General features: G+C 41.1%; 2 protein-coding genes across 4 annotated transcripts in view; both read right to left on the reverse strand.

The window, feature by feature from the left end:
- Positions 1–446, reverse strand: part of cldn11b (claudin 11b) — a 9140-nt gene extending 8694 nt beyond the window's left edge. The window contains exon 1 of the mRNA XM_039790611.1: positions 1–446. This exon is cut by the window's left edge and continues 300 nt beyond it. The gene's annotated coding sequence lies outside the window, so the exon portion shown is untranslated.
- Positions 447–825: 379 nt separating this feature from the next.
- Positions 826–13811, reverse strand: part of si:ch211-230g15.5 (polyhomeotic-like protein 3) — a 37617-nt gene continuing 24631 nt past the window's right edge. For all 3 annotated transcript variants that reach the window (XM_039790127.1, XM_039790129.1, XM_039790128.1), the window contains 4 exons: positions 12691–12802; positions 12304–12424; positions 7340–7652; positions 826–1693 (listed from right to left, as the gene is read on the reverse strand). In XM_039790127.1, coding sequence (XP_039646061.1) covers positions 1539–1693; positions 7340–7652; positions 12304–12424; positions 12691–12802 — 701 coding nt within the window. In that variant the 3' untranslated portion in view covers positions 826–1538. The remainder of the gene's footprint in view (positions 1694–7339; positions 7653–12303; positions 12425–12690; positions 12803–13811) is intronic.

The raw sequence follows: 13811 nt of genomic DNA on the forward strand, positions 1-13811 counted from the left end.
TGAAGTTGTGTGAATATAAAAGTATTGTTTGTTGTTCCAGAGACTGAAAAACGCGCCGGAAAAGTTATAAGTTAAGTTCTATTTAGATCCTTCTTTAGCGCAGTTCATAAAAGATGAAAAGTTCAGCTGTAATCCGAAAGATATCTGCAGTCCTCACTTATAACAAGTACGATATTCTTCCAGGATTATTAAAATACGTATTTTAGATTAGAATCCTTTAAAAAAAAAGAACAGTAGAAATGAGAAAGTTATCCTGCAGCGTGCCGTTAACGCGCCTCAGGGTGATCCGAAAACAAAATGCCTAGAATAAGATTTATTATAGGGTGTGGCGAAAACGTACCCTTCAGTCCAAAGTCTGAGCCAATCAGAGCGCATGTTGAGATCCTAACCTAAACCAGATATGGAGAGACAGACTCGAGACAGAAAAACAAAAACCTAGATCCATCAGAAAAGCAGCAGACACACACACAGACACACAGACACACACACACAGACACACACACACAGACACACACACACACACACACACACACACACACACACACACACACACACACACACACACACACACACACACACACACACACACACACACACACACACACACACACACACACACACACACACACACACACACACACACACAGCGGAGACCTGGAGTACTTGGATCTCCGGAAGGAACTTTGTGACATGAATTCAAATCGGTTTATTTAATAAAATACAGACTTCTCTTCATATATCACTCACCTGCCTCCCCGTGGCCCTCTGCTGGCGAAAAAAAAACACCTCCATTATTTATTTCAAACAATAAGATAAAACAATCCATTTGATTAATTATTCATTTATTAAATAATTTCAAGCATGATACCATAAAAATGTGACGATTAAAGACACCAGTCTCTACCCTGATAGTGACTCTCTCTCGCTCTCTCTCTTTTTTTTATTTAATCCACATACATGTTTTTGTCCAGAATATAGTGATATAAAACATTAAACTTTCATTAAATCACTAACAAAGTCTACGTATTGTTATTATTTTTGTTTTTACACACACCGGTTATGTTAGCTACTGGATAGATGTGTCGCTGACGTCACGTTTCTAAAAAAAAAAAAAAAAAAACTAAATAGACAAATTTTATATATTAAATGTTCAAAATCCTTCATGAAATAGCTTCAAATTTACACTCTCCAGCGGCATGTAAAATGTACACAAAGTTACAAAAATCCTCTGACCCAAAACCGATGAAGTTTCTGATGAAGACTCTGGTGTCTTCTCTTCCCGTCTCCTAAGGCCACACCTCCGATTTAGAATCTCATAAATTACCGCAAATCTCTTTTTGTGACTTTGTTCTGTCATCCTTGGTGTCAGCTTTTATTTTTATTTTTTTCGTAAACTCTCTCCTTTCCTTTCACGTCTAACTTTCTCTCCTATTTCTCTGATTTTCCTTCCACATCCCCCGCCCCCTGACTTCCTCTGTTTCTGTGCATCGGTCCGTTATCTGTTATCCTCTCGCTCTCGCTCTCGCTCTCTCTCTCTCTCACTGGTGTTTCAGCGCGTTGATGTGAGCGCAGATCTTGAGCGCCGGCCCCAGTTTGATGTTCATGCTGGTCATCAGATGGTCCTCGGTGAGCAGCAGCAGAGCCTGGCCGTCGATCTCCTGCTGCCGGAAAGCCTCGGCCACGTCGCCGCAGCCTGAAACACAACAACAACAACGCAGACAGACATGAAGGATGAAGCGGAGTTCTGGACTAAAGAGGGCTTTGAATAACGGGAGCGTGCCTAGGGTCCCACAGCCCTATGTTCCCACATTTGTAAGATTTTTTTCAAAATTAGGCCCTATGTTCCCACATTTCCTTTTTCATAAATTTGTATCAGATTGTATCCCCCCCCTAACCCTTAACCCTAAAAAAAAATGTTGTGGGAAGATAGAGCTTAAACTGAAGGGAAATGTAGGAAAACGAGACCTAATTTTGAAAATGTCCTAGAAATGTGGGAACATTGGGCTGTGGGAACATAGGGCTGTGGGACCATAGGGCTGTGGGATCATAGGGCTGTGGGACCATAGGGCTGTGGGACCATAGGGCTGTGGGACCATTGGGCTGTGGGACCATTGGGCTGTGGGACCATAGGGCTGTGGGACCATAGGGCTGTGGGACCATTGGGCTGTGGGACCATAGGGCTGTGGGACCATAGGGCTGTGGGACCATTGGGCTGTGGGACCATAGGGCTGTGGGACCACAGGGCTGTGGGAAAATAGGGCTGTGGGACCATAGGGCTGTGGGACCATAGGGCTGTGGGAAAATAGGGCTGTGGGACCATAGGGCTGTGGGACCATAGGGCTGTGGGAAAATAGGGCTGTGGGACCATAGGGCTGTGGGAAAATAGGGCTGTGGGACCATAGGGCTGTGGGAAAATAGGGCTGTGGGACCATAGGGCTGTGGGAAAATAGGGCTGTGGGACCATAGGGCTAACCCTGTGATAAATTCTGTAGAAAGATGTTGTCCATAGTATGTATGAAGTCATAGGCGTAGATTTCAGGGGGGGGGTAATGCAGGGGATATGTCCCCAGTCAATATTTAGAAGAGGTATTTATCCCAAGACAACCCACTCCCCAAAAAGAGGTAAAAATAACCTTTCATGGGGCTCCAAACATGTTATATCCTTCTCAGGGCTGCTTCTTTAGGGCTGCGTTTCTCCTAAAGTTGAATCTGTCTGAACTTTATTACAGTATTGAAAAAAAATTATTAGAATTCCAAAATTGAAAATTAGTATCCATATGGTTGGATATTCTGATCCAACCCTACTTCATACCAGTAATTAGATATCAGACACAGGAATTGAAGTGTTTTAGGGGAGGGATCTCCTATTTTGAGACTGTTTTTACACGACACGTTTTAAGTGACATAAACATACACGAAATATGACGCATATAAATAAATGGCATTTTGGAATAATAAGTTGGCGCTTTACAATATGTGAGCAGGGCCACAAGACATATGCAAACGCAGATTTTTTTGCTGATTTTAAAGACACATTCATTCATTTCCAGTCAGGCTGAAAAACATTTCCATCCTTGAAAGCCCTGTCTCAATACTTTAGTGTAATCTTATAAATGTTGTGTTGCGTTACACCTATTAGCTTCACGTTTTGACCCAGAAAAAATATTTATCAACACCTGAAACAAAAAACAATAATTTCACGAATATGACATTGACCCTAATTGTGAACAAGTTTTAACTTCACAGTCCTAACTAGAGACACTTCGAGATAGAGATATAGAGATATCAATCTGCGTAACTTTTTGATATTAATGAACGTCTGTTACATTCAAGCCGTTGCCAAATTAGCTGCTACAAAGCTAATTAAGACTATCAGCTCCACACAACTCTCTCTGTGTTTCTCAGTAGGACCATGTTCAGAAGATTGTGGCGTCCGGCGACTTTCCCGCGCAGAAACTCGAGTGAAGATAATGACCTCTTCTGAGGAGTCCATCATGTTATTGTAATCCTCCATGTCCTCCTTGGCTACTAGCAGCTGTGTGTGTGTGTGTGTGTGTGTGTGGTGATCACGGAAGACTTGTATCATGTGGACGCGCCGACAGCGTTGCTGTTATTACTTATAGACTTATAGACAGAAACTACGCCCTATAGCTTTAAGCTATATTAAAAATATAAAAACACAGACCGCTAAATTCTGCAGGTTTTTAATTCTGGATCCCCGCTGAAAACTACAACACTTGCGCGTTTGCGTCGCGATTGTTATCAAACTGACCTAAAAACCTTCCACAATAAAATCCTCTTTGTGTTTCTGTGGCCCGGGTTGGCTCAGCGGGTAGAGCAGGCGCACGTACACTGAGAGGTTTATGCCTCGACGCAGAGGTCCAGGGGTTCGGTTTCCTGCATGTCTTCCCCCTCTCTCACCTAGCTGTCCTGTCAAAAATTAAAAAAGGCGGGAAGCCCCCCCAAAAAGTGAACTACAGATGTTTTGATTTTCCTTCCAGATGTTTGACAGTGATGTCACTCCCACTGACAGTTGGTGGTTGGAAAGTACGCCCGTTACCTCAGCCTGCGGTTAATGTCAGCGTTTTGCGAAACATTTAATTGGATGAGAAGCTACGGAGAAGATGTGCTCCCCCCCCCCCAAATCTGCTGCCGATTAAAACACTCGAGTGTTTGGTATAAATCAAACTGACGATGCATGCACATCAATTGACATTTTTTGTTTACACTCGAAATGTAAATGTGCCAGAGTTAGCAAAAAAAAAAAGCCGGGTTGGCTCAGCGGGTAGAGCAGGCGCACGCACACACACTTTGAGGTTTGTGCCTCGACGCAGAGGTCCAGGGTTTAAGTCTGACCTGTGATGATTTCCTGCATGGCTTCCCCCTCTCTCCCTCTCCCTCTCTCTCTCTCCCCCTTTTCTCACCTAGCTGTCCCGTACATTAAAAGGGTTGAAAAGCCCCCAAAAATAATCTTAAAAAAAAAATAGCAAATTTTCATCTGTAGTCCCTTGGCCAGGTCAACACATCATCATATTCCATTAATAAAAAAGAAAATGCAAGAAAGATAGAAAGCAAAATAAGAAAGACGAAGAGAAAAGAGAGAGGATACAGTAAGTACAGTACAAAGAAGGGCAGTAGCGAGGATGAGGTAAACCAGCTACTGATGATTGCAGTTTGGATTATTTTTAATCCATCTTTTATGACTTTAAATGATAGACAGCTGGTGCTCTCTCTGAGTCCAATAGGAAGGCACTTCCAGTAGTTTGAGGCCCGTACTGAGAAGACTGTTTGGCCAAACTTACTCTCTGTCTATACTGTACAACCCAGTCTCCCCTGGTGGCTGCCCTAGTTGCCCTGCCACTGCTGTGCTTTCTGTCGTATAAATCAGGGCTGTAGTCAAGACCACCTTTGTCGAGTCTAAGACAAGTCCAAGACCAGGACTAGTCGAGACCGAGTCAAGACCGAAATCCAAAGAAGTTCGAGTCCAAGACAAGACCGAGTCCAGGACAGAAAAAAAAAAAAAAAAAGTCTTATGATGCCTCTGCAAGGTGTCTTAGGAAGTCTGACGTTGTCCCACAGGTTTCCGAAATTGTTGCTTTGCAGTATTTGCAGTCTGCCCTGTGTTTCCTTTTAAGCGCGGTGCTGAGAAATCCCTGTTGATTTCTATAACCAAATGTGATTGTAACAGTATTGGCGGACATCTTCGCTTGTTACAGTGTGTGTGAATGAATAAAAAAAAATGAATGGCAGTAACGTCAGCAGGGCAGACGCAGGGCGTGCCGTGCGAAGGTAATCTAGTGTGTGATTGGTTATCAGGTGGCCAGTGTTTCACTTTGCCTCCTCCATTCAGGGCTTAAAGTATTCCGGCACCGTGCCGGATCTCCGGCGTGCGGCCGTGAGGAAAAAAAAAAAACAATTTGGGAAGTTGCATGCGTTTTATTATTTTCGAGTCAATTGATTTCACCTACCAATCATGTGAGAGGAACGCAGCTCTAACTAACGCAGGGCTTGAAGTATTTCTGGCCTAGGACTATTTTAGAAAAATAAGTAAGAAAGTGCTCGCTGGTCACAAAGCTTCGGTCCGTGCACTCTGTCATACGAGTACGTTACCGGCGACGACGGCTACCGCTACCGCGGCGCCTTCACTGACCGACCGTGATACAAACAATATGTGTGTGCACGTTCATAGCGGAACATGATTTGTCATTGGCCACTGTGTAAAAGCTATGAGAAGCCCAAACTGCCTTGACAAAGCTGTCGGTCTGGAATCAGCATGGCAGGTATCTAAACATAACGGCCTTGTCCCAGCGTCTAGACGTCTAGCTATATGAAAAGATAAACAATGCCACGTTTTTAATAAATGTAAATAAAGCAGCTATATATCAACATGGACAAAATCGTGAATGTACTCATTCGCTTTTTTGATGATGACCTGGCCAACGTAGTAAAGTTTAGTTTTCACAATGATTCATTGTAAGATTATGATATTATTGCAATATGTAAATCCACATTGACTCTTTATTTAAAATATGGTTGGAAGAAGTAAAAATTGATCCAAAACTTTTTAGTTTTGAAAAATTATGACTTTTATTATTGTGTAATGTCAGAAGGACTTTAACTGTTTTGCCGGTCAAATTCACTTTAATGAGTGCATATTGAAATATTACACTCCTTATGAGGTCATAAGGAGCAAGGTTACCTCCCCTTTCTCTGCATTGCCCGCCCAGAGAATTTGGCCCACCCATGAGAGAGAGACATCATGGCTTTCAAACGAGCAAAGTGGCAGTTGGTCAAGGCCACTTCAGATACAGTATTAGGGGACCACTAAGGTCTATATAAAAGAGACTTCAGATACAGTATTAGGGGACCACTAAGGTCTATATAAAAGAGACTTCAGATACAGTATTAGGGGACCACTAAGGTCTATATAAAAGAGACTTCAGATACAGTATTAGGGGACCACTAAGGTCTATATAAAAGAGACTTCAGATATAGTATTAGGGACCACTAAGGTCTATATAAAAGAACTTCAGATACAGTAATTCACTAAAGTCTATAAAGAGACTTCAGATACAGTATTAGGGGACCACTAAGGTCTATATAAAAGAGACTTCAGATACAGTATTAGGGGACCACTAAGGTCTATATAAAAGAGACTTCAGATACAGTATTAGGGGACCACTAAAGTCTATATAAAAGAGACTTCAGATACAGTATTAGGGGACCACTAAAGTCTAGATAAAGAGATAGATAAGTATTAGGGAATAAGTCTATAAAAGAGACTTCAGATACAGTATTAGGGACCACGGTCTATATAAAAGAGACTTCAGATACAGTATTAGGGGACCACTAAGGTCTATATAAAAGAGACTTCAGATACAGTATTAGGGGACCACTAAGGTCTATATAAAAGAGACTTCAGATACAGTATTAGGGGACCACTAAGGTTCTATAAAAAACTTGATACAGTATTAGGGGACCACTAAGGCCTATATAAAAGAGACTTCAGATACAGTATTAGGGGACCACTAAGGTCTATATAAAAGAGACTTCAGATACAGTATTAGGGGACCACTAAGGCCTATATAAAAGAGACTTCAGATACAGTATTAGGGGACCACTAAGGTCTATATAAAAGAGACTTCAGATACAGTATTAGGGGACCACTAAGGTCTGTTTAATAACATTAGAGAGCACCATGTCACGGGTACCTTTAAATAAGTTGTATTTAGTAGTGATATGGATATTGTTGATAGCTAATAGGTTTTTGTTCTAGTGTTTTAAAGTTTGCTAATAAAGTTTTTTTTATTTATTTCTCTAACACAGAGTTCCAGTTTACCTGGCAGCGTGTGGATGAAGGCGGTCACTTCCTCCACGCTCCACTGGGACGGGGCGGGTTTGAACGTGCTGCTGGGAGTCGAGGCGTTGGTCAACGCGGGCGCAGACGCCCTCCTCGCTCTCCGCGTCGCCCGGCGCTCCATCCTGGCTGTCATGGCAACAGCAGGATCCTCCTCCCCGCCGTCATCGTCTTCCTCCTCCCCTCCTCCCTCCATGTCCTCCTCCTCCTCCTCTTCTTCCTCCTCCTCTTCCTCCGCCGCGACCTTCTCCTTCCCATCCTTCTCGCGCCGCCCGGCGCTCCACAGATCACGAGGCTGAGAAAGAAACCGATAAGTTCATCCTTTTTTATTTTCTGGCTAGTATTATATGGACATGTTTAAAATCCATAACTTTTCAACCATTGCTTTATTGTTTACTTTATTATGCATTATCATTCGTTTTATTTCATGTCTTAACAATTTTAACCTGTGGTATTCCAATTACAGTCCTTTTTGTGTTTGTTTGATTTTATATTTTATATTTAATTCCGCCTTTTATATTGGCTAAATTGTACATTTTTCAATTTTTGTTGTGAAGTGTTCTGAGACCATGGCCCATGGTGATAATAATTCACTATAAATAACAATAAATTGAGTTGAATTGGCTCGCTAAAAATATCCGCTTCCTCAAAAGTCTGAATGACCCTGCCCTGCTGAAAATGTAATCTCTCTTTACTTCTTTTTTTCCCCTCTTTATTCTTTATTATATTTATATTTTATTTTTTTTTATATATTCTCATTTAATTATAATGTTTTTATTTTTTATTATTAGTAGTTTTGATTTCCTGAGGTCCTATGTTACGGAATGTTTTTTTTTGTGATTAACTATTTTTATATTTCTGTGCTTAGCCGATTAGTCGACTAATCGGTCGTTCTGGTCTTAGTCAACTTAGATTTCTTTAGTCCATTAGTCATGTTTGATGCTTTTTTTCATGCTGAATGACTTATTTCCAAGAAACGTACGAGCACATCTCTGGTAAACAAGAATTAAAGTGGTGCTTTTTGCATGACTCTTTGCGGAGGAACTCAGATTTACAGGTCTGTCGATTAAATCAACTAATCGATCAGTCGATACAACTGAATGAGCGTTAGTCGATTAAGAATTTCTTATATCGAGCACAGCCCTAGTGTGCTAAACAATTACTGGGACTCATGACTTCGGTATTTCTAAAATCCTGAGTAGAAAATCAGAAATTAGCCACGAAAAAAACTGGTTCTAGATTCTAGAGGAGGAGGATCTGGGCTACGTGTCTGTCACTGTGTGCTTCACCCAGCCTGTAGAAACTACTACCAATACAAAACCACCCTCCAAACTCCACATCCCATGAGCCACTGGTGCTCGTTGACACCTGTGCGAGAGAGAGGACTGAGACTGTTTGGAATGAGCTGAGCAGAGAAGTGGATTGTTTGGAAAGTTTTAGGAGTTTCTGTGGAAGTTTTGACAACTTTTCCACTGAAATAATAATGAGTAACGTTCCGGAGTAGCTGCTGTGAACACAAACTCTGATCTCTGGGAAGGAAAGTGCAAACTTTTTACAGCCGACTAGCAAATCCTCAACAGGTGAGTGTTTGATCATTCAACATGAAGGCACATTAACATGTTGGAAAGCTGGACAGCGTGCTAAATGCAGCGGTGGAATGTAACTAAGTACATTTACTCTAGTACTGTACGTCAGTACAAATGTTGAGCTACTTTACTACTACTACTACTTTACTTGAGTCTTTTCTTTTTCATGCCACTTTCTACTTCTACTCCGCTACATTTCAGAGAGAAATATTGGACTTTTTACTCCACTACATTCATCTGTTCCAGCTTTAGTTACTAGTTACTTTAGTTACTAGTTACTTTAGTTACCCCACTACATTCATCTGTTCCAGCTTTAATTACTAGTTACTTTAGTTACTAGTTACTTTAGTTACCCCACTACATTCATCTGTTCCAGCTTTAGTTACTCCACTACATTCATCTGTTCCAGCTTTAGTTACTTTAGTTACTAGTTACTTTAGTTACTCCACTACATTCATCTGTTCCAGCTTTAGTTACTCCACTACATTCATCTGTTCCAGCTTTAGTTACTTTAGTTACTCCACTACATTCATCTGTTCCAGCTTTAGTTACTAGTTACTTTAGTTACTAGTTACTTTAGTTACTCCACTACATTCATCTGTTCCAGCTTTAGTTACTAGTTACTTTAGTTACTAGTTACTTTAGTTACCCCACTACATTCATCTGTTCCAGCTTTAGTTACTAGTTACTTTAGTTACTAGTTACTTTAGTTACCCCACTACATTCATCTGTTCCAGCTTTAGTTACTAGTTACTTTAGTTACTAGTTACTTTAGTTACCCCACTACATTCATCTGTTCCAGCTTTAGTTACTAGTTACTTTAGTTACTAGTTACTTTAGTTACCCCACTACATTCATCTGTTCCAGCTTTAGTTACTAGTTACTTTGAGTTACTAGTTACTTTAGTTACCCCACTACATTCATCTGTTCCAGCTTTAGTTACTAGTTACTTTAGTTACTAGTTACTTTAGTTACCCCACTACATTCATCTGTTCCAGCTTTAGTTACTTTAGTTACTCCACTACATTCATCTGTTCCAGCTTTAGTTACTAGTTACTTTAGTTACCCCACTACATTCATCTTTTCCAGCTTTAGTTACTAGTTACTTTAGTTACTAGTTACCCCACTACATTCATCTGTTCCCGCTTTAGTTACTAGTTACTTTAGTTACCCCACTACATTCATCTTTTCCAGCTTTAGTTACTAGTTACTTTAGTTACTAGTTACCCCACTACATTCATCTGTTCCAGCTTTAGTTACTAGTTACTTTAGTTACCCCACTACATTCATCTTTCCCAGCTTTAGTTACTAGTTACTTTAGTTACTAGTTACCCCACTACATTCATCTGTTCCCGCTTTAGTTACTAGTTACTTTAGTTACCCCACTACATTCATCTTTCCCAGCTTTAGTTACTAGTTACTTTAGTTACTAGTTACCCCACTACATTCATCTGTTCCCGCTTTAGTTACTAGTTACTTTAGTTACTCCACTACATTCATCTGTTCCAGCTTTAGTTACTAGTTACTTTAGTTACCCCACTACATTCATCTGTTCCAGCTTTAGTTACTAGTTACTTTAGTTACTAGTTACTCCACTATATTCATCTGTTCCAGCTTTAGTTACTAGTTACTTTAGTTACCCCACTACATTCATCTTTTCCAGCTTTAGTTACTAGTTACTTTAGTTACTAGTTACCCCACTACATTCATCTGTTCCAGCTTTAGTTACTAGTTACTTTAGTTACTCCACTACATTCATCTGTTCCAGCTTTAGTTACTAGTTACTTTAGTTACTAGTTACTCCACTACATTCATCTGTTCCAGCTTTAGTTACTAGTTACTTTAGTTCCTAGTTACTCCACTATATTCATCTGTTCCAGCTTTAGTTACTAGTTACTTTAGTTACCCCACTACATTCATCTTTTCCAGCTTTAGTTACTAGTTACTTTAGTTACTAGTTACCCCACTACATTCATCTTTTCCAGCTTTAGTTACTAGTTACTTTAGTTACTAGTTACTCCACTACATTCATCTGTTCCAGCTTTAGTTACTAGTTACTTTACTTTTAATACTTTAACTACATTTTCCTGACGATACTTCCTGACTTTTACTTAAGTAACATTTTCAATGCAGGACTTTTACTTGTAACAGAGTATTTTTTTTACAGTTTGGTTTGGCTCTGACCTGCGGCCCTTTGCTGCATGTCACTCCCCCTCTCTCTCTCCTTTCATGTCTAAGCTGTGCTGTTCAAATAAAGGCCTAAAATGCCCCAAAAAGTATCTTAAAAACAGAAGAATAGTAAAGGAACTGAATGCTTTCTGAGCATGTTTCTTGTTTTGGAAATGAATTCATGCACGTTAGCCACAGGTCTGTTTCAGATCAGGTACAAACGAGCATTTTTCACTCTTTATTTTGACATTTTGTACATTTAATGATTAATCGTAAAATAACCAAAGCTGAAGATAATCGTTAGTTGAAGCCCTACTTGGGGGTTTTTGACATTTCAGTGCGAGATGTACTCTGTATTTCTATTTCTGGGAAGAAAAGCTGAACTCCAGTTGTTTGTGTGGTTAGTGTTTTACAGTCTCATGGTACGTGTCCACTGGCCGAGTCATTTCCACGTTTTCCATTCATTGTCTGTCTAAGCAGCCGGGCAATGCATTCTGGTAGCGTCGCGACGACTTTCGAGAGACAGGGCCTTGAGTTGCCCACTTCTTATTTGCATAAAGTTGAACCCAGGCTACTTTATTCAAATGAGGAGCGCCCAGCTCAACTCGCAGCCTTTCTAAAACTCCTGAAAATCTTCTAAACTGACCATGAAAAGCTGCACATTTGTTTCTAAAAATACAGTGGAGAAAAATGTAATTTAGTAGAAGGAGGATCAACCAGAAATCTTTTTAAAGATAATTTTTTGGGGCATTTTTAGGCCTTTTGTTGACAGGACAGCTGAAGAAATGAAAGAGGAGAGAGAGGCGGCCCGGTGCCCATCCAGAAATCTTTTTAACGTAGTCCTGAAACATGCAAAGTGAAGATAAATTGATAACGGCTAGTTTTTTGTATAGGGCCAAATCTGTGTGTGGTATTGATAGCTTAATCGTTTAATCTCTTTTTAGGTTTACCTCTAACCACCAGTCCAGGGACAGCGGATGTAAAATAGCCTCCAGGCTAATTCTGGCGCATTTTCGCTTTTATGTATTATTAGTGTGCATTTTCCCTGATAAATAAACCTGAAATAATAATAAATAAATAAATAGTGGTGAGCCCAAAGCTGGGAAGTGTGGCAATCCCTTCTGTCAAAATGCCCCCGTGGGACGCATACCGTGAGTGTTTTAAAACTGTCGGTTAGTTCAGGGTCCCTACCAGTCGCAGTAAAAGAGGCTTCCCGGGAACAGACTCGGCCCTGTTCAGGGCCGGGCGGGGCCTCTCGGACCGACTACCTGCACTCAGAGCCCGCAGGCGCTTCGTCAGGCGAACGTTAAACCTGCCAGAAGACAAAAGGAGAAGAGAAAACAATGAGAGAAGTAGTGAGAGCTCCTCGTTCCGCTGCTTTAATTCACTCACACATCTGCATTTAACACCTGTGTGTGTGTGTGTGTGTGTGTGTGTGTGTGTGGCCGCACACAACCACATCCTGCTAGCGCTGCGGCTGTGTCAGGCTGACAGCAACACCCCCTAAACACACCGCTGCGTTTCAGAAACACTGTCTGAAGGTCACACAGTCGTTGAGCCAATGGAATCAGGTCTCACCCGCGTGCACAGGAAGTGGAGCAGAAGCGCTTGGACCGCATGAAGTTGTGTGCATGGCCTCTCTTCCCGCAGAACTGACAGTGCAGCACGGTCCTGTCCCTGTGGGCCGACCCTGTGCGTGAGAGAGAGAGAGAGACGAGTGCGTTTTATTTCAGAGCAGTTAAAAGCTGCACATACTGTATGTTTCTAAAAATACAGAAGCGGAAAATATGTCATTAGGTGTTTAGTAGAAGGCGGATCAACCAGAAATCTTTTCAACTTAGTCCTGCAAGATGCAACAGAGAAACCTCTTTAGTTGTTCCTTATTTCGGTATTTTTGTTTAACCTCTGCCCTATTTTTCCCATGCACTGGTGTCTTAAACGACTAATGTAAATAAAAATGTTGTTGAAATTGGTCCAGTATTGAGCGAGAACACTGTAACCGTCAGCCATGAACCGGCCTGCAATGTTTACTGCAGTCAGCGTTAGTTAGTTTTAGTCCTCTAAAGGTTCAGTCTTTGCCGCTGACAGGCTCAGATTATTATTCTAAGTGTCTGACAACATTATGGAAAGGATCCCTACAGAGATAGACCTTTTTGTTAAAGGAGAAATCCGGCGCAAAATCAGACCAGACGAATGCTGCGTAACCAGTAACGTCGTTCGACTGGTCGTGACTGTTATCCCAAGATGCCGCCTGCATGTATACTGTACGTCAACGGTACGGCCTTTCTAAACTATCTTTTTTAATAAACTGTCTGTACACTTAACCTAACGCTGACGTTAGCTAGCGTTAGCTGATACTAGCGATTTCTAGTCGGTGACATATTTTTGGGCTTCATTTAATTAACATAACCAGTAGTAGTACACAATTGTATTTGTATTGTTTTGATTACAATGTGCAGAATTACTTTACATTGCCTATTTATGTCTATTTATGTCCATTTCTCACCGTTAATCACCGGCGTCTGTACAGCATCAACAGTGGGGCACCATTGTTGTTTATGTGTGTGTGTGACGTCAAAAACTGTAACTGGGAGTACAATCGTCTGGTACCAGTTAACTGGTAGTAAGTTACAGGTTTGAGTGCCGTTCCAGGGCGCTTTCACCGGTAGAAGGTGGTGAAAACACGAGTTGCCTGCCCC

This window comes from Perca fluviatilis, chromosome 22 (genome assembly GCF_010015445.1).
Source record: "Perca fluviatilis chromosome 22, GENO_Pfluv_1.0, whole genome shotgun sequence".
Lineage (NCBI taxonomy): Eukaryota > Metazoa > Chordata > Actinopteri > Perciformes > Percidae > Perca > Perca fluviatilis.